This window comes from Onychostruthus taczanowskii, unplaced genomic scaffold (genome assembly GCF_017590055.1).
Source record: "Onychostruthus taczanowskii isolate IOZ18803 unplaced genomic scaffold, ASM1759005v1 scaffold3, whole genome shotgun sequence".
In the NCBI taxonomy this organism is placed as follows: domain Eukaryota; kingdom Metazoa; phylum Chordata; class Aves; order Passeriformes; family Passeridae; genus Onychostruthus; species Onychostruthus taczanowskii.
In genome coordinates this window covers 7,501,073-7,522,846 of record NW_024500349.1, presented here as the reverse complement: position 1 = coordinate 7,522,846, position 21,774 = coordinate 7,501,073, and the positions used below count along the sequence as shown (strand labels likewise).

The window sequence follows — 21,774 nt, the reverse complement described above, 5'->3', positions numbered from 1 at the left end:
GGGGGCGGCAGCGCCGGCTCCCCGCCCGCCCACTCGCACATGCTGCCGAGCCGCAGTCAGCTGGAGCGCCGCTTCCTCCACAGCCGCCGCCGATGACCTCCTCGCCCGTCCGCAGCCGCTGAGGACCCCCGGCGTCCCCGCCAGGGCAGGGGATGATAGATCGGCCTCCCGCAACCCCGTCCAGCGCAGCCCGCCGCACCGCAGCCTCGGCCGCCGCCGCCCGCCGGAGCCGCCGCCCCAGAGGAGCCGCAAAATGAACCCCCAGTGCGCCCGCTGTGGCAAAGTGGTCTATCCCACCGAGAAAGTCAACTGCCTGGACAAGGTGCTGGGGCGCGGGGGGAGGCGGGGACGGCGCCTCCCGGGCGTGCCCGTCCCGCTCCCCGCGGCTCCGGCGGGGCGGGCGGGGCAGGGCCGAGCCGGCGGGCATCGGGGCGAGCCGGCAGGTGGCAAATGCAGCGTTTCAAGGGCCGCCGCTGCGCCGCCGTCCGCGCTGTCAGCGCCGGCGGGGGCAGCCCCGTGTCACCGCGCTGGCGCGGGGCGAGCGGGGCCGCAGCGGCCGGGGCGCCCTGCGGTGCCCGCCCGGCAGTGACGGTGCCCGGGTTACCGCGGGCCCCCCGGCTCCCCGGGGGATGAAGTTGTAGGCGGCCCTTTCCCGGCTGTAGTTGTCGGTGCCTCCCCGAGCTGGGGCGGTTTGGGCTGCCCCTGGCGCCATGGCCGGCTTGGCGCGGACGGGGCCGGGCGGCGGCAGCCCCGTCCCGCGGGGGTGGCCCCGGTGGCACCGCTTAAAGCCCAGCGCGGTCGCTCCGTAAATAACAACAGTGAGGCTGTGAGAGATGCGCCAAATTACCGCCGTCCCCGGAAAGGCAAGGCGAGGCAGCAGAAGCCACAGGAGGAAAATGCCGTATTATGTGCTAAATTTAGTGTCTGTGCGGCGTACCTAAAAGCCACCCGTCACATTAGTTAGTGATTGCATTCGCGTAGTATTGCATTCTTAGCAGCGGGTTAGGTTTTTTTTCTTTTTTTTTTCTTTCTTTTTTTTTTTAAACGAAAACGTCAAACTCCTGCTTCAGTTTTCTTTAAAATTGTCCTGGCAAGGTCAGCATGCAGGGGTCTTGCCATTCACCTTAGCTGAGAATTTGCATTTCTGAGAGTGTTTCAGAAGTGCCTTTGGTTTCATATGAAAGTAATTATTTTGATTTAGTTAAGAGACTATAATGCATGGCCAAAATATTGACAAGTAATTGTGTTTTTATGTTTACCATACCCTAACACTGCTTTCAAAATATTAGTACCATAAATAATTCTACTTTACATTTATTTACAGTACTGGCATAAAGGATGTTTCCACTGTGAAGTTTGCAAAATGGCTCTGAACATGAATAACTACAAAGGATATGAAAAGAAACCTTATTGCAATGCGTAAGTATTGTAAATGTCAAGTCTTGCAGAAATGCACATGAAAAGAAAACCTGGCTGTGGATATTGTCATGTAGGTATTGTCGTGCTGTAAAAACTTAATCTAGAGAGAGCAGTGCAGTCTAGAGCAGTTCAGTATCTTTTCACATGGGGTATTCTACTTGCATTGGTGTGATAGACGATGAAACTATTTGATTATGATGTGATTAGGCAGTGTTTTCATATCAGATGTGAGGATACAGGCTTTTTTTTCTCCCAGAAAATGTTGGATCTAGTACTGACTCCTGCTACATTCATTACTGGCAATGCTGGATTACAGTTGTCCATTATGCAGCTCTCTATTCAGGGTTATGGACCTGATCAGCATTTTGTAATAAGAAAACAAAGTGCTTCTCGGTTGTGTAGTTTACCAGAGACAATACCCTGTTAGAAATCATGACAGCCTGTTTTTAAAACTGTTAGTTTTTCCACGTATCTCATGTTTCTAAGCTAGGTATTTACAAAATTCTTGCTTCTACTGCTTCATGCTATTTTGCTATTCTCTTAGAGTTTGATTTAGAAAATAGATTAATTTTGGTTTGATTATACTCTAGTATACCCCTCATGTTGCATTCAACTTTTAGATTTTATTGTTGTGGGGATTTTGAAGTGTGCTTTGATATTTGGCTTGTAAATACTGCAGAAGAGCATTTGATACACTGAGAAAAAAAGTTGCTTATTGTTATTTGTACCATGCTTCTAAAATTCGCTAATTGCATTTCAGTGTGTTTTAATCTTTAGAAACCATTATAATATGCTGTTTTGGAAGGATAGTTCTTAAGATTTTGGACTCAAATATGTTCTTACATGTAACTTGTATATTGTTGTTGTTTTCACTTTTATGTACTTAAAACATGTTTTAAGAGAGAGTTTTGAAGCTATGGACATGTTTTATTTTTCTTTAGAAATATGCTCCTGTACTTAAAATATTTGTTTGATGTTGAGGTAGACAGTCTACGGCTGGCCATAACAGCAAAGTTTAACAGCATATGGTCATTTCTTTCAGGCTAAAATTGAATCCAGTCAGTGTCTAAAATACAAATTGTGTTATAAATCTGCTGTGCTGCCAAAACTTGAAACACCTGTTTCAGTGTGCACAGTTGTACTTGGATTGCTTTAGGAGCATATGGAGTTACATCTGTAACTTCGTAGCTTTCCTACAGTGCTCCACACAGTGTAGAGGGTGACATTAGACCTCTCCTAGCAGAGTGTGGTCTGTGCCAGTGTCTCGGGCTGGGGGGAGCCGTGTAGGAAGGGAATCATGCCCCAACAGGTGGAATGCCACAAGCTGAGACTAACCCCGAGTGTTGGCCCTGGATGGGACCCTGCATGTGGTGCTGTTTGAGTTCAAGTACAGGCTTACATTCTTTGCAGTAATTATAACTCTGATAGGTGCCTTTTACCTATATTTTGGTGGTTAAATTTCAGTGATGAGACTTTGGTTGCTTGATCTTTCTCGTCTAATCAGATACTTACTTGTACTTAGTAAGACTGTTCATTTATAAAATCTCCTCCTTGCTGATACATGGGGGTTTCCAAGCTGTGAACATTTAACTTCTGTTGCAGGAGAGTTTTCCATATATGCAGTTATGGCTTGTGGTGTGTCCTTTTGTTGATGGATGAGGGGGAGTAAGGATGATGGATGGATCTGTTATGTACCATTCAGGTGCTATTCCTCCTGGCAGTTGCTTTAACGAGCTTTGTGAGAGTGAGCCTTGAAAAAATAATCTCTACCTTTGAAATGTCTCTCAAACCTCATGTATGAAATGGCAAGCAGCAATGTAAAATCATTTAAAGAATGGGGGATTTTTTTTCCATTAAAAGAGAAAGACAAAATATAATGTGTAATCTCAACTTCCAGTAAACTTATGTTTGGTGGGGTTTTATGCCCCCCCTTTTTTAATGAGAAACTTTTATCATATATTGTAAATAATTTCAAGTGTTCTGTGGGACCATGAAGGGAAGACTAAGGTCTGCTTTGTGGTTTCAACAAACCTTAATATTCTTCAAAGGACAGCTAAGATGTTTTTGCAAAACTGTGTTTTGAAAATACAGTTGGTTTAAATTTTGAGAGAATCTTTGCGTCTCAAAAGTAACTAATTTGCAAGGCAGACACCATTACAGTATCAAATTGCAGTGTGTCTTATTCTGTTTTTATTAGTAAGAATCAAATCCATTTTTATGTTAAATGCTGCTTGATCATAAAATCTGCAAAGAAAAGAATGTAAATTTACTCAGACAAACACCTACAAACACTTGACAAAGCGTAATTACTACTAAACTGTTTATTGAGGCCATCCATTGATAAGACTGCAATTTGTAGATAAAAGTGAAGAAGCATGCATTAATCTGAATGGGAGAGGAATGCTGTAAAGTTGTTCAACAGGTTTGGAAGCCATAGTTAGTTTTTCATAAGGACAAGTTGGAAAGCATGTATCTTTAATAATATCTGTATGTGCTTTGATAATTCACAGGTCAGATAAGTTTATTGAATGTATTTTGACCTTCGGTCTTAAAATCGTCCATTCTTTTGTTTATTCAGGGGCTGAAATGAATGAATTTTGTTACTTTACTGGGAAAGATCAGAAAATATTTATTGTAAAACATAATTGTTTTTGTGTTAATATAACAGAAGAATGCTCATCTGTGATTGTTCAAACTATATTTTTGGTGGAGAGAGTCAGGTCAGACATAATAACAGGAACTAGCAAACCACGAAGGAATATACTGCAAAGTACTTTAATTCAGTGACCATTAGAAAAGGGCAGAAATATTTGTAAATGTAGGATCCTGCTTTCTTTAAAGGCAAGTTTTTTGTCGGACATTTTGCCACATTTCCATCTAAATGATTATATACTTTCCTAGTGATAAAGAGACTCTGATATTAAAAGTAATGACTGGGCCACTGGCATAGCTTCTGTAAGTTGTAGATCTATGTAAGATTTTACAGCAAGGTTAAAGGGAAAACTTTGTGTGTATGTGTACAGTATGGCTTTGAAAAGAATCATCTTTGGGTAACGGAATTTTGTCTGCTTTAAACCTTTCAGTTCTCTTGTAGAGAAAAGCTTGAACAACTTTGTCCTCTCTTTTTTATTATTTACATAATTGGTGAACTGTTTGAGTCAAGATAGTTACTTCTGCTTGTTTGTGTAGTGCTTATGGCATGGTGCTTTTATCTCAGCTGGGACCTCTGAGCAGTACAGTGCTGGAATAATAACTTAGAGTATTGTGTTTCTCACTTCACTTGCATTAACATTTCATCTGAAAGGCCTCATACACAACACCTTGAGGCTTGTAGATGCACAGCACATGGACACTGCTGGGTTTGTCTTAATGACTTTAGTCTTGCCTTTTATTTGCAGTCTGATTTAGATATGCCGTGTTTCTGGATTGCTGCCTGATTTGTGAAATAATGTTGATGACACCAAGGGCTCAGACAATTTTGCAGTTCAGCCAGGTGCTATGCATTGACTGAAGCAGATGAACGAGCCATTCTTTGATGCAGATCTGAATCCCTATTCCACCTTAATATCTGCAGATAGATGTTATTAAATACTTGTTTAATATACTTGGGAATGTCAAGGAGAAAATTTGATATTATTGTCTTTTGCAAACTCAGAGCTGACCCTTTCCAGCTGCAAATAAGCAAGATGATGCAAGGAAAGGAATGGCATTTTGGCAGCTTACCACTTGTGTTCTCAAGCTTGTTAAATGATTGAATCATGTAGGATGATTTTATGGTAACTTATTCTTATGGATGTTCATATAAATTATCCTTTTGACAGATTCACTAGACCAAAACACAAGACTACTTTTTATGCAAAGTGTAGAAGCTGAAATGCATATTTTTGGAATATGCTCTCTGCATTAGCTTTACCTGCTGATGTAGACAGACTTTCCTGTGTGTGTGAACACATCCAACAGACGTACTTTTTAATTTCTGCAAACCTGGTAGCTTCAAGCTCCATAAATCTGATATACCCTCTTGCCAAAACAACCGCACTATTGCAATAAATTCTTCTGAAATACTTAGTATCTAAAATTTTGCTACTTGCCTGCACACAGGGTAGTTTCATTCAAGTTTTTTATATATGACAGCCACCATATGGAATGGTTACATAACTTAAAATTTAAATCAACTGTCATCAGTCTTAGTGTGGATTATTGACATGAAGAAAAACTCATAATCACTTTTATTTTTTTCTCCTGGATTTAATTTCTTTGTAACTGGTGCCAGTAGGAAATAGATATTCAAATGCATTTGAAATATTGTGATGTTGTTAGAAGTACTACAGCTTCAATGTGCAAGTGCAGTCAAACCCTACATTTTAGGATACCCTAGGGGAGGGGTAAAAAATGTAAAAGTGTAAAAGTGATTTCATATCAGCTTGGAAATGATAAGAACATGGTACAACTTTCTGGAGAGTCACGTGGTCTGGAAAACAGAAGTGGTTGCTTTTAATTGGTGGATGAATGTGGTCATTGGAATTCATTGTCTTGAAAGGCGAACTTCTATATAGAACTTTGATTTTAGCTGTGACACATGAGTGTTTTTTTATTTCTTTGTTTCTCTACCAGTGAGAAAATTTCAAGATGATGACTAGGAAGGTGATGATATTACCTTACTAAAAATAGCTGGCATTATCTTAGTTTTCAGTATTGATTTCAGCAGGTGGTTATTTCACAATTTGAATATGCCAGGAAGAAATAAATGTATGTAAGAAGCAGAGAGAATAAGCCTGAAATCTGATAGGGCAACTTCGAGTTGCAGTAAAGAGAGTGCATAGAATAAACATGCTTTTCAAATTCTTCATCTTATCTGGAAAAGGAACAGCCCATAAACTCCCTTGCAAACCTTCCTAGAAAGCAAGGATTGCACTTTATTAGCTTTGTGTATTGAAGATTTTCCTGTTAAAATGTAATATTTAATGGGTAATGGAAGTAACAGAATTGCTAGAAAGACAGCTGGTAAGGGTCTCAGCTCAGAGCCAATTACACTTATATCTGTCAAGTCCATTACTTCTTGTTCAGCATCATATGAGTATGAACTCCAGTATTTAAAAATATTTGTCCCTCCTCAGCAATCTTTTCTTTAAACAAAACAGCTCTAACTCTATCCTCATCCTGATAGATTGTATTTTATATTAATTCTTGTTTCTTTACCTTGAATTATTTCCAAAGCATATAGATCTCATTTCAGTGACCAGTGGGACATTACCAGAGCTGGTACAACAATAAGAGTACTTGTACATAATTTTTCTCCTAAATCCCAGTACAGTCTTTGTCTTTTAATTTTTTTTTTTCTGTTGTAAAACCTGAACTATTGTTAAATTATATTTGGATTCTCATAGGCTATGTTTTAATGCAGACTTGCAACCTCAGCAGTGGTTATTATCCATTATCTGAGCAGTTAATTGTTCTTGGTTAAACACAATCTTCCACTTGGTTCTCATTGAGCTGAATCTCCTTTTTTTCCCTAGGCTGCTTCTCCAATTTGTCAAGTTCATTTTATATTCTAATTTTGTTCTCTAATGTGCTTACAGCCCCCTCCTATCAACCTGTCAACCCTCCCACCAGAAAGCCTGGAAGCACATCGCAAATTTAATAAGTATAATCTTTATTTCATCACCCAGATTGCTACCTGAAGGCCTGCGAAGGGTACTGGGAGCAGTATGTACCACTGGGGTCTGATGCAGCCTTCCTTTCTGTAGTGAGCAGTGATCAATAAGAGAATTACTTTATCTTCTCTATCTGTTCATGGAGTGCTAGATCAAGCATTGAGTTCTGTGTGAGAAAAAGTATAATTGTGAAATAGCATAATCATGGATATATATGAAGACTCTGCTTAAATATAAGTGACATCTATAGTTAGAAGAAACATGCATTCTTGCTGCTCAGTTCTGTGTTATTCAGTATTTAGTCCAAATTACTACTGGTGGTACCCAATAATGTAACAAAGCTGAGCCTATTTGCTAGAACAGTTGAAGGAGTTTCTTAGGCAAAATATATTTAAGTCTCTTAAAGGTGTTTGATGCATATATTTAAACTGTTCCAAGAAGGCACATAAGAACACTTTGTCAGAGTTGCTGAATAATGTGCATAAGGCAGATGGTGGTTAGTTGCAGAGGAATTAGTAAAGAATAATCATCACTGACACTCAGATCTTGGGAAGAGTTGGGCTGTTTTTTATTGCTATGACTGCATCTGAATAATGGGATACAAACCCATTTCTTAGGTTCTGTTTCAGCCTGTTTAATTGGCCATGTCCTGATTTCACGTTTGGTCAAGATCTGCATCTATTAATTGCATGGTGGGAGTGCAGGGAGAGAGCTCTGTCAGCTCCAGCAGGTCCCTTGGTTTTCAGCGTGGCAAGCTTTGGAGAGCACCATGGTGACCCAGAGCTTAGTGCAGCCAGCCTGCTTCCCTGCTGGTCCTAGTGGAGTAGAAAACCCCAAGGGAGATGAATTGTTACCTTTTCTCTCAGAGCAGGTGAATTCTCAGATTTCTTTGAGCCAGTTCTGTCATGTCTAGTTCCTGATGTGAGTATAAGGTCTGTGTTTGGAATTCATGTTTTAATATTTTACCTGTAGGTAAAGTATTGTTGTTGCTCCACAGTACAATTACAATTTAGTATTACTAAATTACATATTTTCTATTTACTTTCTGGGACAAGTAAATAGAAAATACGCAGATTAATATAATGCATTTAATTTTATTTGATTGAGGACTGCACTAAGCATAGACAACCTTGCTGTGTGGAATCCTGTTGCCTATTGATGTCTTGGCTCAAGTATATATGTGTTTTTAATATCTATAGTTATTGGTCATTGTAGATAGCAGATAATTTCTCCAAGGAAGAACATATGCATATTCTCAGCACTTTTAGTCATTAAATATACTAAACTTATTCTCAGGGGATTGTGATTATTGAGACAGTTTCATTAAGAGGGTTTTTCTTTACTTGCTAGTCTTTCAGCATTTGTTGATGCTTAAGATAATCTTCAGTTTTCTTACTGTTGCTTTCTGTACTCAGTCCTAAAGGTTGATGAATTTAATTTCATTATTAAAATAAAAAGGCAACAGAACAAGAACCATAGATTAAATTTTGTGATTCCACAATCACAATTTGCTTCTTTTCATTGCATGGCTTGAGTTTTGGAACCAGTTGTAACAAGCCTGCGAAGTCTTGATGGTATGGTTTGATAACAGCTTTGTGCTTTAACTGTTTGGGGTTTTAAGTGTTCTAAACCATAGAGATTCCATCGTATTTGCCAAAGACCTTAAGTGTTTTCACTTGGCTGAGTTTGAAGTTCTGTGCCGCTCTGCTAAGTTGCTGTTGGTAGCAAATAAACCTGCTGTCCTGAAATGCTCTCTCTACTTTATAAAGCTTGAAGAAAAATAAGTGTATGTTGCAATCTTTCATACAATTTTGAATTTTTAGAGCTGGTGATTGCCAATTGAGAAAGACAACATCATGTCAGTCAGCTCAGTGTCAAGCAGCATGTGTTGCTGTTTACATACAATGTCTTACTGTAATTATCCAGACAATAAACTATCTTGGCTGAGTAGTCAATTACTTTTATTTTATTTTAATAATTTTGAATATTGTGGTGTGCTTTTAGAAACTTGCTAAATTTAGGGATTGTAGAAGTTACACTTCAACTGCTGTGTGATGTTGAAGTCCCTTGAAAAGGAGACAGTAGGTAGGACTCACAAGGGAAAAGTTTGCCCTAAGAGGAGGTGGGTGAAGTATTTGTTGAATAACTGGTCTCTTGTTATAAGTGACACCACCTAGTTCATGCTGCCTTCAGTTATGCCATCTCATTCTGCAGCTTTTTGGAAAAAAATTAATTCTGCTTAATTTGCAGATCAATCAATTTCTTCTCTCTCTGCCTCCCTCTGTCTTCTGATGTTGGAGGAGATGTTACATCAGAATTGGCCAAGCTATTTTCCCTTGCTTTCTCTTTATGTTGCCTCTCTAATTTTCATTTGTACTAGGGGCAAAAGTCTGGCTGATAAGTAGTGCAGAGTTTTTACTCTCTCGTACTTCCTTCTCCACATGTCTCCTACTTTCCTTCTCCAAAAACTTCTGTTCTTGGTTGTGCTGCAGTTGTGTGGTGGTGACTAATCCCATCACGTCTTAGTATGAGGAGGGCACAAAAATGTGCCATCAGTGTCACACTTGAGAGCAGCTTAAAAATTAAAAACTAATTGTAATTTAAGTATATATTGCAAAGGCTTTTCTGGGAAGTGCATAGTTACTCTTTAAAGAGGATTTCTAAAAATGTAGAACTGTATGGATACTGGACAAATTTCCTTTCATGCTTCACGGTTTCAAAAATTCACACTGTTTTTTACCCTCTTAGGAGAGAAAATGTGTGGAGGTAGTCCATCATGTTCTTCCTCTCTAAATAGCAGTTTTTTTCATGCAGGTGTATTGGTGTAATGCCAATTTCACAGATGTAAAAATAAAGTTGTGCTGCATTTTAATTTAGTTATACCTCAGGTATTTTTTTAAACCTGGCAAACTAAGTGGTAATAGCTGTTTTTGTTTTGTTCTGTTCCAGTTTTACTCTGGAAGAGTTCAGTACTTGTAATGCAATTCCTTTTGACATGAGAAAACTGTATATAGAAATACTTAGGGAAAAAATTTAAAGAAAAAAAGATGCTGATTTCAGACTTAATTATAATGCAAGTGGCTATGTTTGTGAAAGGGAAAAGTGGCAAGAGGAAATAAATTGACTGAATAAAAAAGCATGGACTATTTCTGCTCAACAGTGTAGAGTGGCACACATTCAACACAGTAGGATGTTATGTTGCATAGTATTTGTTGTGTGTATCTGCAAATGCAGAAGGGAAGACATTTCTGACTGGATTTGCTCAGTCATACGAATAGAAAAGGGACCAGTATGAGGATTTCTAGCAGCAGAAGTGCTCAGTAAGTGTTTGATCAGGAGATGATTAACACTGTTAGAACTGGCAACATGCTTGGTATGTTGCTGCTGTAAGGGAGGTGCCAATATGTGTTTTAATGAACCTGCCTGGAAATATGTATGTTGAAAAGCAAAGCCTCCTTAGAGGGCTTGGAGTTAAAATTGTGCTGTAACATAAGAAGGTCTGAAGTAGTAGTATATTTTGAAGTAGTTGGTAGGAATTTGCCAGGTGATTAAAAAAGAGATGAAGCTTGTTAGAACAGTTATTAGCATCTTGTTCAAACACTGTATCATTAGCATGAAAGTGTTAGGAGTAATGGAGAAAGTTAAAACCAGCCTGGAAGAAAAAATGTATCAAAATACATATTTAGAAGAATAATATTGTCTGAAATATGACACCTCTAGTAATTTCCCCAGAATTGATCTAATTTAATGGTGATGTCTGCTTACACTAAGGGAAAAGAAGAGGATGAATCCAGAGAAAACAAGGATAGATGGGAAAGAGAAATAATTTATAAAAGTGTTGGTTGAACTTTTCAGTTTAGCAATAGCAAACTTTCTGAGATGGTTGCACTTTTGAGTGTTTGGTTAGAATGGGCTGCTATCATCATGAATCCTGTCATGAGCTTTTGGATTATTTTGATCTGAAGATCAAAATGGAGATTAAACAGACATTTCCAGTTACCTCACTATTGATACTGCTTTGTTGCTTCTGTTATAGTTCTGTCAGAAATGTTGGAAATCCATATTAACAAGAATGGAAGAAGTTGGAAGGATAAAAAGGAAGACCGAGTAGATGAGCTTGGATTGGGTTAATGGTCAGTCTGCTCCATGCCATGCTTGACCACACAGTCAGGTCTCAGTTCTTGCAGAATATTTGGTCAGAGTTCCTTTAATTCTATCATTATTTTAATGATAAATGGATATTCAGAATAGGAGGTACTGTTATATGAAATGTGATCAGGTTTACTGCCACTGCAGGCACTGATGACTTCATCCAGCTTTGAGGAACATGCAGTGAAGTGATTGCTATGAAGTTAGAAATTAATGAGAAATATTGTGACAACTGGGAAAAAATATATCTCAGTTTTATGCCCCCTGAAAAATATTTCTGTACACTGACCTAGGCTACCAAATAGTGCCCCTAGAAAGATGAAAATCTTGAGGGGAAACTGTGAAGTGCAGCGAGAGTCATGTGAAAATGAAAACAGCGTATGCTTAGTTCTTTTGGTAGTCTAATTGAGCAAGGGTAGATAGTAAACATTCTTTTCTTTTATTGAGATGAAGACAGATATTCTGAGCAATGATAATTTAGATTGGTGCTGTTGATATTATACATTTATTAATTATGAGAAATTTAGCATAAGCTAAGATTTTTTTTTTTGGAATTTGTCTTGAAATGTAAGAGATCTACGAAGAGATTTGTTTCTATAGCGTACCAAGCTGCTTCAGTACCTATGGATATTTTTGTAATACTTGAAAAACGTAGCCCTATTTATAAATAATTGTTTTCTCCGCTAGTTACTTCAGGAGGTTTGCAAAGACATTCTAAAGACTGAATACAATCTGGTCAAGCTGTGTGTTTATTCCTGTGTTAAAGAGCTTTCAGGATGACTCCTGTCTTTGTGGAGCTGAAACTTGAAAGAGCAGCATTCAATTTCTTTTACTGATTAAATGCTTAACTTTCATGACCATTCTACTGCTGCTGTTTCAAGCCTCATTTGGGTCAGCAGCAGGAGTGTCTCTTACTGCCCAAAAGGCAATGACAGATTATGTCTCTTATTCAGAATAATACTGCATATGCAATATATTAAAAGGAAAATTTAAGCTTGTTAGGCTGGGTGTGGATGAGAAGGAGATTGTAATGGGCTTTTAGAAGTTGAAGGAAACAGGGTAAAAATGATTACATTTTTCTAATTACTTATTTCAGCTTGAGGAAAATGACAGCTCTCTATTTTTTGTAGCCTCCATCCTGTCACTTTTGTTCTGAGGGGACATAGGCTCTGACAGAATTAGTTTGCTGAGCAAAGGCAAGCCACTTTTGTTTTCTTGTGCCATTTTTCTTTGTGCATTGGCAAAGCCACGTGGCTGATTGGTGTCAGATCTCTCCAGCAGGTTTCTCACCTCCAGTGCAAGCCTCAGGTGTATCAGTAATTCACATGTGATGTGCTGTGAGCACTGCCCCTGGTGTGGGACAGGTGTGTCTCCCTTGTTGCACTGTTTGCACACAATTTGGGTGTGCTGTGTAAATGTTTAAGGGTCTCTTTGATGTGCATCCTCAGAAAGACTGCTGCCAAGGCAGTGCTTCACAACTGGGATAACAGATAACTAGCACATACAGTTAAGAGTAACTATAACAGCTTATACCAAAGAAATTGGAACTGGATGTTCAGGAACAGACTTATAATGGATCTTTAAAGCTGACAGTCTAGTAGATTAATATTTCAGAGTAAGAATTATTACTAATTAATTTTATGCCTGCTAATTTTTTTTCCCAATGGATCAATTTCTTACTAGGAGATGTTTTGCATGAATTTGCCAGTTCGAACAATTTTTTTTCCTCCTGTAAGAATCTATATGTTATCTTTTTTGGTTTTGTAGTGTTAGAATGCTTTCAGGGACAAAGTATTTAGTTCTGTCAGTTAAGCTTATTTTGCTTATGTATATTTTGCCAACACAACTACTATGTAATTAATACAGACAATATTTCAATATTGTCTATTAATATATTTCATATATTAATTTTATTATAGTTGTATTTTACATTTAATGTTATAGTGACAATTTGCAAATAAGAACCTCTGAATGTGGAAGCAGATAAATGACGTTGTTTTCAAGAGCATGGAGTTGTAATATAGTTGGAGTTCTTCCTTATAGCTTGTGAAGAATAGTCATTTTTAGAGAAAATGTTCCTTTTGGAGAAAAGCTTGATCCCAATTCTTCATACAAAAAAACCCCGTAGTTTCTCAATCAGACCCGATATTAAGAATGGTGTGTGTATTCATGCAGCTGGATGTGAGAAACTGCTGCTTCCTGAGGTGTGGGAGAAAGTTACAAAGGAGTTTATAGTAGTGAGGGCCTTGTGGAACACTGTAACACACCGACTTTATAGATGTTGTAGTCTCCATTTTTAATCTTCTTCTTCTTAAGCATGTGTTTTTTAAATTTTATTTGGGCTTTATTAATAAATGTGTTTTTTTCTTTTTTATATAGACTTGAATTATTATTTTGGGTTCTGCCCCCATTACTTTAACATACCAAGCAGTATGTTAGAAAGGCTGTCCACAATAAGTGTGCTGAATATTGCCCTGGAAGGTAGTAATGAGTCATCCAACAATCCCAAGACTCTTAAGATGCTTACAAAGTCTTTCAATATAGATCTAACTTATTTTGACTTCAATTCCTTACCTTCTGTGGTTTGTGTTTCCTGTGTGATTGTTCCAGAAGGTTTTGTCTCAAGCTCTAAAACTGAGGGTGTATCTGCCAAAGTTTTTAGACTTGCTCTGAAGGTGCAAAATCAAACTTAGTCTTATAAACCAAGTGACATTTGGAACCCAATGTCTTCTGTACTTACACATATGATGAATATATTGCTAGAATGGAGATGTTAAAGTAATTTAAAATTTAAGAAACATGTTATTTTGTTCTGTGAATGATTTTTTTTTTTGGTGTGTGTTTTTGAGAGAAAACTTTAAGAAAAGAGGAACTCTCTTAGTTACTCACTTTTTATTACCCAAGATAGAGATTAATTTAAAATTTTATGTTACCAGAAACATCTATGTCCCTTACATACAGAAGAACAACAAAAGATACTGCTTTGACTAGTTTATTTATAGTTTTAGTGTAGACTGTTACAGTTGTGGTTATTTTAGATTTATGTCCTTGATGCTTTGTTGTTATCACAGTAACACGACCAGTAAAGTCTTTACTGGTTTTACATATTCCTATGCAACATAATTGCTTAGGAACTGTGAAAGTTAAGTTTGAACTGTAAGGTTAAAATGATTCTTTTCCTCCCAAGTGTATGTACATCTACTTTCACATGAACCAATTTAAAAAAAAAATCTGGATTTGAAAAAAAGTACAACTCTAAGTGCAAAGTACAAATCAATAAATTGTAATAAATAAATGGTGTTGTTTTCCCATCTTTATTGCATGTTAATTGGCATGTGTTTATTCTGGGAAGAACTACATTGGTAATTTCAGTGTATATATATTGCTTGCAGGTTTTTTTTTTTTTTGGCAGTTTAGGTCAATGGGACAATTTAACAGTAACAGATTGTTTTCTGTCCCAATGTAACTTGTGAGAATGGTTATTTGTAGTTGCCTCCAGAAAGCCACACCTTAAAATAGGAATGCACTGAACACTTAAAATGAAAATATCCTGCAGAATCAGAATGCCATTTTTAAAGTGAAATACGTGGAGAGTACTATAATCCATTATATAGTTTGTTTGTGGAGTGCCTGTCATTGTTGTAGTTGAATACTTTTTTACCCAGGGGATGTTAGTTATGTAAAGCTGATGGGCCAGTGTATTGTAAAACAATACATGTCTCTGAGGGGGGCTGGAATTCTTCATGTCCTGGAACATCGTTTTGAGGACTGACTAGTAAAAGTGAAGACAAGTAACTGAAACAGCCTTGCCATTAGTGTAGACTATTGCAGGAAGTTTGAAAGAATTAAATACTTAAAAATACCTTGTGAATGCTAGTTTTTACCCTATGGTGGTAATTTTTTTACCTTATGGTGGTAGTTTTTTTAATGGACGCTGTATTGAAGGGAACCTTTTAAATGTTAAAGGTGCTTTTTGGATGTGGTTGCAACTAGTCATCTTTGAACTGTTGCTTGTATCTCCTAAACATTGCAACTCCTAAGCATTACTGGAAAACAGAAATGTAGACGAAGCCTCTGAAAAGTAATTGAAAAAATTAATTGAAGTGGGCCACTAACTGCTCTACATTCTCTTTTCTCAATGGGAGGAATTAAAAAATACAGACTTTTGTACAGTTTTGAATGTTCAATTTGTCACCCTTTTCCCAGCAGGAGAGATGTGCTCTGTGGAATATCTTGCGGTTTGGTTTCATTTGTGTTGTAAGCAGAGCAGCTTTTATTTACTTTACAAGAAGATGCACACATTAGTATAGTGGATTATGTTGTTAATTTATATTTTGACTGACATAAAATATTAAGATTCATAACCATTTCTCTAGGACAAGAAATATGTAAAGCAATGGGGAGAGAAGTACTTACTGTGTGGTACCACTGGCACAGAGCAGTGGTATATTAAAATGCACTCTTGGTGAAAGATGAATGGGGAAATAGAGAAATGTGCCATTCCAGCAAGGCTGGGGCACGGGCAAAGCTTTCATTGCAGGAGAATTTAGAGTAGAAAGGGCTCTACACATATTATATGTTCTTTAAATGTTTAAAAGATGCAGAAGAACTTAAAAGCCACTAGTGAATAAAGCTGGCAAGTTTTCCTTTCTGCTCCATCCACACAGTTTGTTAAATGATTCTCCTTGCTCTGGTAGCAGAGAGCCTGCCAGGAGTGCATTAAGCTTCGTGATTAGTATCTGTCACATGTTTGTTCTCTCATCTTCTCCCCAGCAGGTGGTGTGTATGTGCAGTGCACTTTTTTTTTTTTAGGTTTAAAGAAAAAACTCTTTGCGAAGATGCGTATATGTGTAAAATGAGGCAACGTTAATTAAGTGGAACATGCTTGGAGCAGAAAGGGCTTGTGGTGTTCCTGAAAACCGGGCTGAACAAGGAACAAAGTATCTCCAGGAAGATTCTGTCTCCATTGCAGCTGATTTGTGCTCTTGTTCTAGGGATGGCTTGTGAGCCAGCAGTAAAATAACAGTGTTTGTCCCTTAAGATTGAGTTAGCACAGTCTGGACTGTAGCAACCATACCCTGATGAGTCTGGGATCTCAAGGAGCAAATTCATGATCCTGAATTTTGGAAGAGTGAACTTCCAGTTGTTGAAGGAGTTGGTGAATGAGATCCCCTGGGAAATTGTCCTTTGGAACAAAGGAGCTGACCAGAGCTGGCAACTCTTTAAGGCCACTTTCCTTAGAGCACAAGAGGTCTCCATCTCAGTGTGTAGGAAACCTGGCAAGACAGGCTGGAAACTGGCACGGCTGAGCAAAGATCTGCTCGTCTCACTGAGGAGCAAGAAAGGAATGCAGAGCTCATGAAAGAAGGTCAGGTTACTTGTGGAGAGTATAGAGGTATGGTTTGACTCTGTAGGGATGGGGTCTGGAAAACCAAGGCACAGAAGGAACAGGGCTTAGCAAGGGATGTGAAGAATAACAAGAGGGGATTCTGTAAGTCAGAAAAGAAAGAGCAAGGACAGTATACCCGTCCTGAAAATGGAAGAGAGAACTGACAACAGTGGATATGGAAAAGACTGAGATAGTCAATGACTTAGTCTCAGTCTTTGCTGGCAGTCAGACCTCCCATATCACTCAAGTCTCTGAGCCTCCAGGCCAGCTGCAACCTGGGCTGCATCAGAACTGGAGTTAGCAGCAGGTCAAGAGAGTTGGTTCTCCCTCTCCACACCCACCTGGAGTGCTGCATCCAGCTCTGGGGTCCCCAGCACAAGAAGGATGTGGACCTGTTGGAACTAGTCGCGAGCAGACCATGAAGATGATCAGAGGGGTGAAGCACTTCTCCTGTGATGTCAGGCTGAGAGACTTGGGGTCATTCAGCCAGGAGAAGAGAAGGCTCTGGGGTGATCTCATTTGGGCCTTCCAGTACTTCAAGGGGGTTTACAAATAAAAGTGAAAGTGACTTTTAAATGGATGCATAGTGATAGAACAACAGGGAATAGTTTTAAAGGAGATATTTAGATGTTTGGGTGAAATTCTTTATTCACGGTGGTGAGGCAGTGGAACAAGTTGTCCAGAGAAGATGTGGATACGCCCTCCTTGGAAGTGTTCAAGGCCAGGTTGGATGGGACCACTGGGTCAGCAGCCTGATCTGGTGGGTGGCCTTCCTGTCCATGGTGGGTGGGGTCTGGAACTAGATGATCTTTAAGGTTCCTTCCAACCCAAATTGTTCTGTGATTCTATGTTTAAGTTTGAGTTGTGTTTTAAAATATTTAGTCACATTTGTTTTGAGGTCAGATAATTTGAACTTTGAAACTCTGTGGGAAGGCAGGACTGACAGTGGCAGGAAAATTTCACATGCTTACAAGAATCTTTCGCTTAGAGAGTATTCTGGTCCATTCTGTTGGAACTGGAGCTTTCTCATGTTCCTTGATAAGCCCTTACAATGTCTGAGTGCTGTAGTGATGGAGACATGCTGCTAAGTGCAGCCAGTTACTAAAAAGGTGCTTATAATTCTCTATTTCTGACTGGAAAAAAAGCAGTTTTTCCATATTGGAAGTGCAACAAAAAAAATTTAATCGTTGTATTACAATATTCTTCTTTCACATTGCATATGTGAGTATAATGTCTTCTTTTAAAAATTGTAGTAATGACTATTAATAGATTATTTAAAGTAGTATATTTTTGTATAGTTTGGATACTGTTAAGTGGCAGAATCAAATGCATATGATGAATAATTAATTTGAAAAAAATTTTAGTTATTTTGTCTGAAAAATACACCATGATTGTTAGATCTTTGCAAGGTTCATTGTATGGTGGAAATGCCTACAACTGATATAAAACAGATTTACATTTTCTGTGTATCTAAACTATTTGAGCAAACATATAATTAAGCAGTCATTCTTCCTTTAGTATGATCACATTCTACTCTCTTTGGCTGTGCAATGTGAGGTTGTATTTGGGTACCGTTACCTTGGAATTTTAATCTTATTTACTCAAGGTCTTGGTTACAGTTGCTTAGTAACATGCTGTGGAAAATGGATTTGTTGATTTATGATATCTACAATATCCTTATAATTAAAGATGTTGAAAGGAAAGCAAGTGCACAATATGAGTGTGAATTCCAGCTGTGTGTACGTTTCTAATAGCTCCTGTTTTCACTATGTATCGTACAATAAGTGTCTTTGTAGGGCCTGGTGTTTTATGTAACTCACCTCAGTCACACCTTTGTACCAGGCTTCGTGGTAGCTTTGGATAATGCTGTTTTACAGCATTTTTAGCTGAATCTGAAATCTTGAGATTTAGCAGATAACTCCACTGGACTGCAGTTCCACCATGGCAGTTATTTTCTCAGATTTGCATTGATACCAGGAATAAATAAATCAATAACTGTGTGTGTGTGTGAGAGGCTCATATGCACGGTATTAAACTCACATTCATGGGAGAGAGAAGTACGTTAGAGATTAAGCATCATGAGACTTGTAAAACATCTTTCTTGACAGCTGAAGGAAGTATCTGGAGAAGTGTTGGCTGTTGAGTGTTGCAAGTCTTCAAGTACTTAAAATTGCTGTATTTTGAGGTTTCCTGAAATGTTTAAGGTCTTCTGTTTCTTTGCAAACAGGGCTCAAGTTTTCTGTTTACCTCCTCTGCAATATATTACAGAAGAATTTAGAAATTGAAAAGTTTCTAACACTAGATAATTGTTTAAAATGCCTGTGAAAGCAAAAATTAAATAAGGACCTCTGGGACAGATGGAGTGTTATTAAAATCCTAGAGCCTACTTTAATCACAGACCCAACCCCATATAAAAATGCAAATTAATTTAACGAATTTATATATAAACCAAACTGAAAGTCTTGTATGAGACCTGAATTTAGTCTCTTGTGCTTTAGAATATAAAACTTAAAACATTTAAAAAACTGTGAGGCCAGATAACGGGAGGTTTTGTGTAGGGCAAAACATATTGGTGTTATATAATGAAATAATAATAGTTTTCCTTTTCTGCCTACTGTATTTGCCTGTTTCCTTGTGAAATGAAGTTCTTCAGGTTCCTGTGAGGCTGAGAAAATTTACAAAGGCAAAATACATTTAATTTTTTCAGGTTTCTTCTCTATGTAGTGCAAGAATGCAGAGATAATTATTATTATTTTCAAAGTGCCATTCACAGACCTCAGCTCAGTTAAACGTTTCGCTTCCTGCTTTCAAATGCTTGTAACCTTTATGGTTGTTTTGCTATTATCCTATCCCTTGACTGGAAACTGTGGGTGGCATTCATCTTGCCTACCTTTGACATATCCCACACTGATGTACGTAAGCCAAAATCATTGTAATAGTCCTGTTTTTGTAGTTGGAGAAATAAATGCTTTAAGATTTCAGTTCATCTGACTCATTTTATGATAGATGAAACAGACTTTATTCATCATTAATTAGGTTAACTTAATCTGCATGAGTTGGCTCGGAGGCAGAGGCTTATCTCTCATGAAGCGAATTTTCTGTGAGAGAACCAGTTCACAATGGCTGTCCCTGGACAGCTGTCAGAGCCAAGTATCTTAATTTTCTGGGCCTCATACCAACTCAGGTTTCCAGTCCTTTGGTGTTTCATAGGCATTTGAGCAAGTTTGCGGGAGCGGAAAGATTTCAGTTGTTCCATTTTTAAGCCTATTTTTGAGCTCTGCCTGTCACCACACTGCGTCTCTGCACCGTTGCCTTCACATTCTTGTGTTATTCGAACCTGAATCATAAATGTAAAACCAAAAAAAAGCCAAGTACAAAAAGATCCAACATTTTGTATCTCAAAATATTTGTCTCATGGTTTTAGAAAGAGAATACTGTTCTGTTTTTGATTGTTTTCTGCATCTCCAGCTTGCACTTGAAGAATGTGCTCGCAGCTGGTCCCCATAATTCAGTAAGGATAAGGACAGACAGGAGAGGGTCCAAAAGAGGGCCACAAAGATGACTGAAGGGCAGCAGAAACTGCCCTTTGAGGAAAGATTGAAGGCATTAGGTATTTTCTTCCTGTAGAAGAGAAGACTCAATGAGGGCCTCGCTGCAGTGTTCCAGTACTTAGAGGGCAGCTGCAAAGAGGCAGGAGGCTCTGTCTTTGCAAGGAGCCACATGAAGAAGACAAGGGTACAGGTTGCATTGGGAGAACATTTATCCAGACACAAGAAAGAATTTATTACAGTAAGAACATCCTCTTCAGGGATGTAGCAGTCTCTGTCACTGGAAGTTTTCAAAATGCATTTGGACAGGAGGCTAGGTGATCTTGCCTGGAACGGCTGTCCCATGTAAGGCTGATCTGCATGGTCTTTTGAGGTCCCTTCCAACCTGGGCTGTTCAGTGATTGTATGATAGAGCTGAAATTTATGTCAGTATTGTCTTGGGTCTAATAACCAAGGACAGTTGTGAATTCCTCAGGCATGGTTATGAGGAAAATTGGGCGAATTCAAATGATTTATTTTGTATTGGTGAGTTTATGGAGATTTGGTTGGTTATTAGCCCTCTTAAAATTGACAGTGCAGGGCTTATTCAGCTCAGATTTATGAATTTTGAGCTATACGTTAGACTGACATTTTAAAAAAATATGTCACATAACCTGAGGAAAAAAGGTTTCATAGACAATTAAAAATATTGCAAAATGTCTGAATTTAGTCATATGCCTTTTTAAATCTTAATGAGAAATATAGAGTACATAAGTACTTAAGAATCTGTGCTATTTAGGAAATATATTTCTAAATGTATTTCTTGAAGTTAGATGGAATTGGAATGGTCTCTGAGACTACATGCAGAGGACAGGGAGGTAAAAGCTTTTATGACATCCAGAATACATGATGACACTGTATGGTAAGCTGTCCAGTGAGCAGTGACCTTTTTCTGCCAAGACATAGGATCTCAGTCACTTGGGGCACCCCTGCAGCCAGACAGCAAAGAACCATACTCTTTTATTTAGGATGTGATGGAGTGCTGGTTTATTTTTCCTTTTTTCCCCCAGTTTATTTTTGTCCTTTCAGAATGATTTGATTAATTGGTATTCAGTGTTTGGAAACCCTATAGTCTTTCATTAAACAAAAAAATTAATTTGCTCAATCCTAGTCAGCAATTTATCTCTTCTCTGCAAGCTCTCTATTTGTTTTATAGTCTCCTGTGTGCTTAGTTGGTCTTTTATTAAAAAGGAAAACATATAAATTCTTGGACAGGAGAGCTATGTTAGGAATTCTAACCTATGTGTATAGGTTAGAATTACTCTATACCTAGTAATTCTTAAATTTATAGAATATAGGTCTGTCCCTTTTCACATATACAAATACTATTCAATGAATTCTATTAAAACGTATATTTTTCTGTTAGCTTCTAAGCTCAAGGAAAAATTTTGCTGATGTTGGTGAAAATTCTGTAGGCAATGAAAGCAGTGCTTTCAGAATACTCTGCTGGTTAGTCATGAGCCTTTTTTATTTTCCAGGCTCTTGGAGGGGGCAGTTGGCATTAGGGAGCTCGTTAGCCAGGGCTGCAGCACAGCGAGTTCCGCTGACCGCACGTCTCATAGCACAAAGCCATGGC

At 38.4% G+C, this 21,774-nt stretch overlaps 1 protein-coding gene across 2 annotated transcripts in view; it reads left to right on the top strand.

Moving 5' to 3' along the window:
- Nucleotides 1-6: 6 nt before the first annotated feature.
- NEBL (nebulette) overlaps nt 7-21,774 on the top strand; it is a 313,090-nt gene continuing 291,322 nt past the window's right edge. For both annotated transcript variants that reach the window (XM_041408380.1, XM_041408378.1), the window contains exons 1-2: nt 7-322; nt 1,325-1,419. In XM_041408380.1, the coding sequence (XP_041264314.1) occupies nt 254-322; nt 1,325-1,419 (164 nt within the window). In that variant the 5' untranslated portion in view covers nt 7-253. The remainder of the gene's footprint in view (nt 323-1,324; nt 1,420-21,774) is intronic.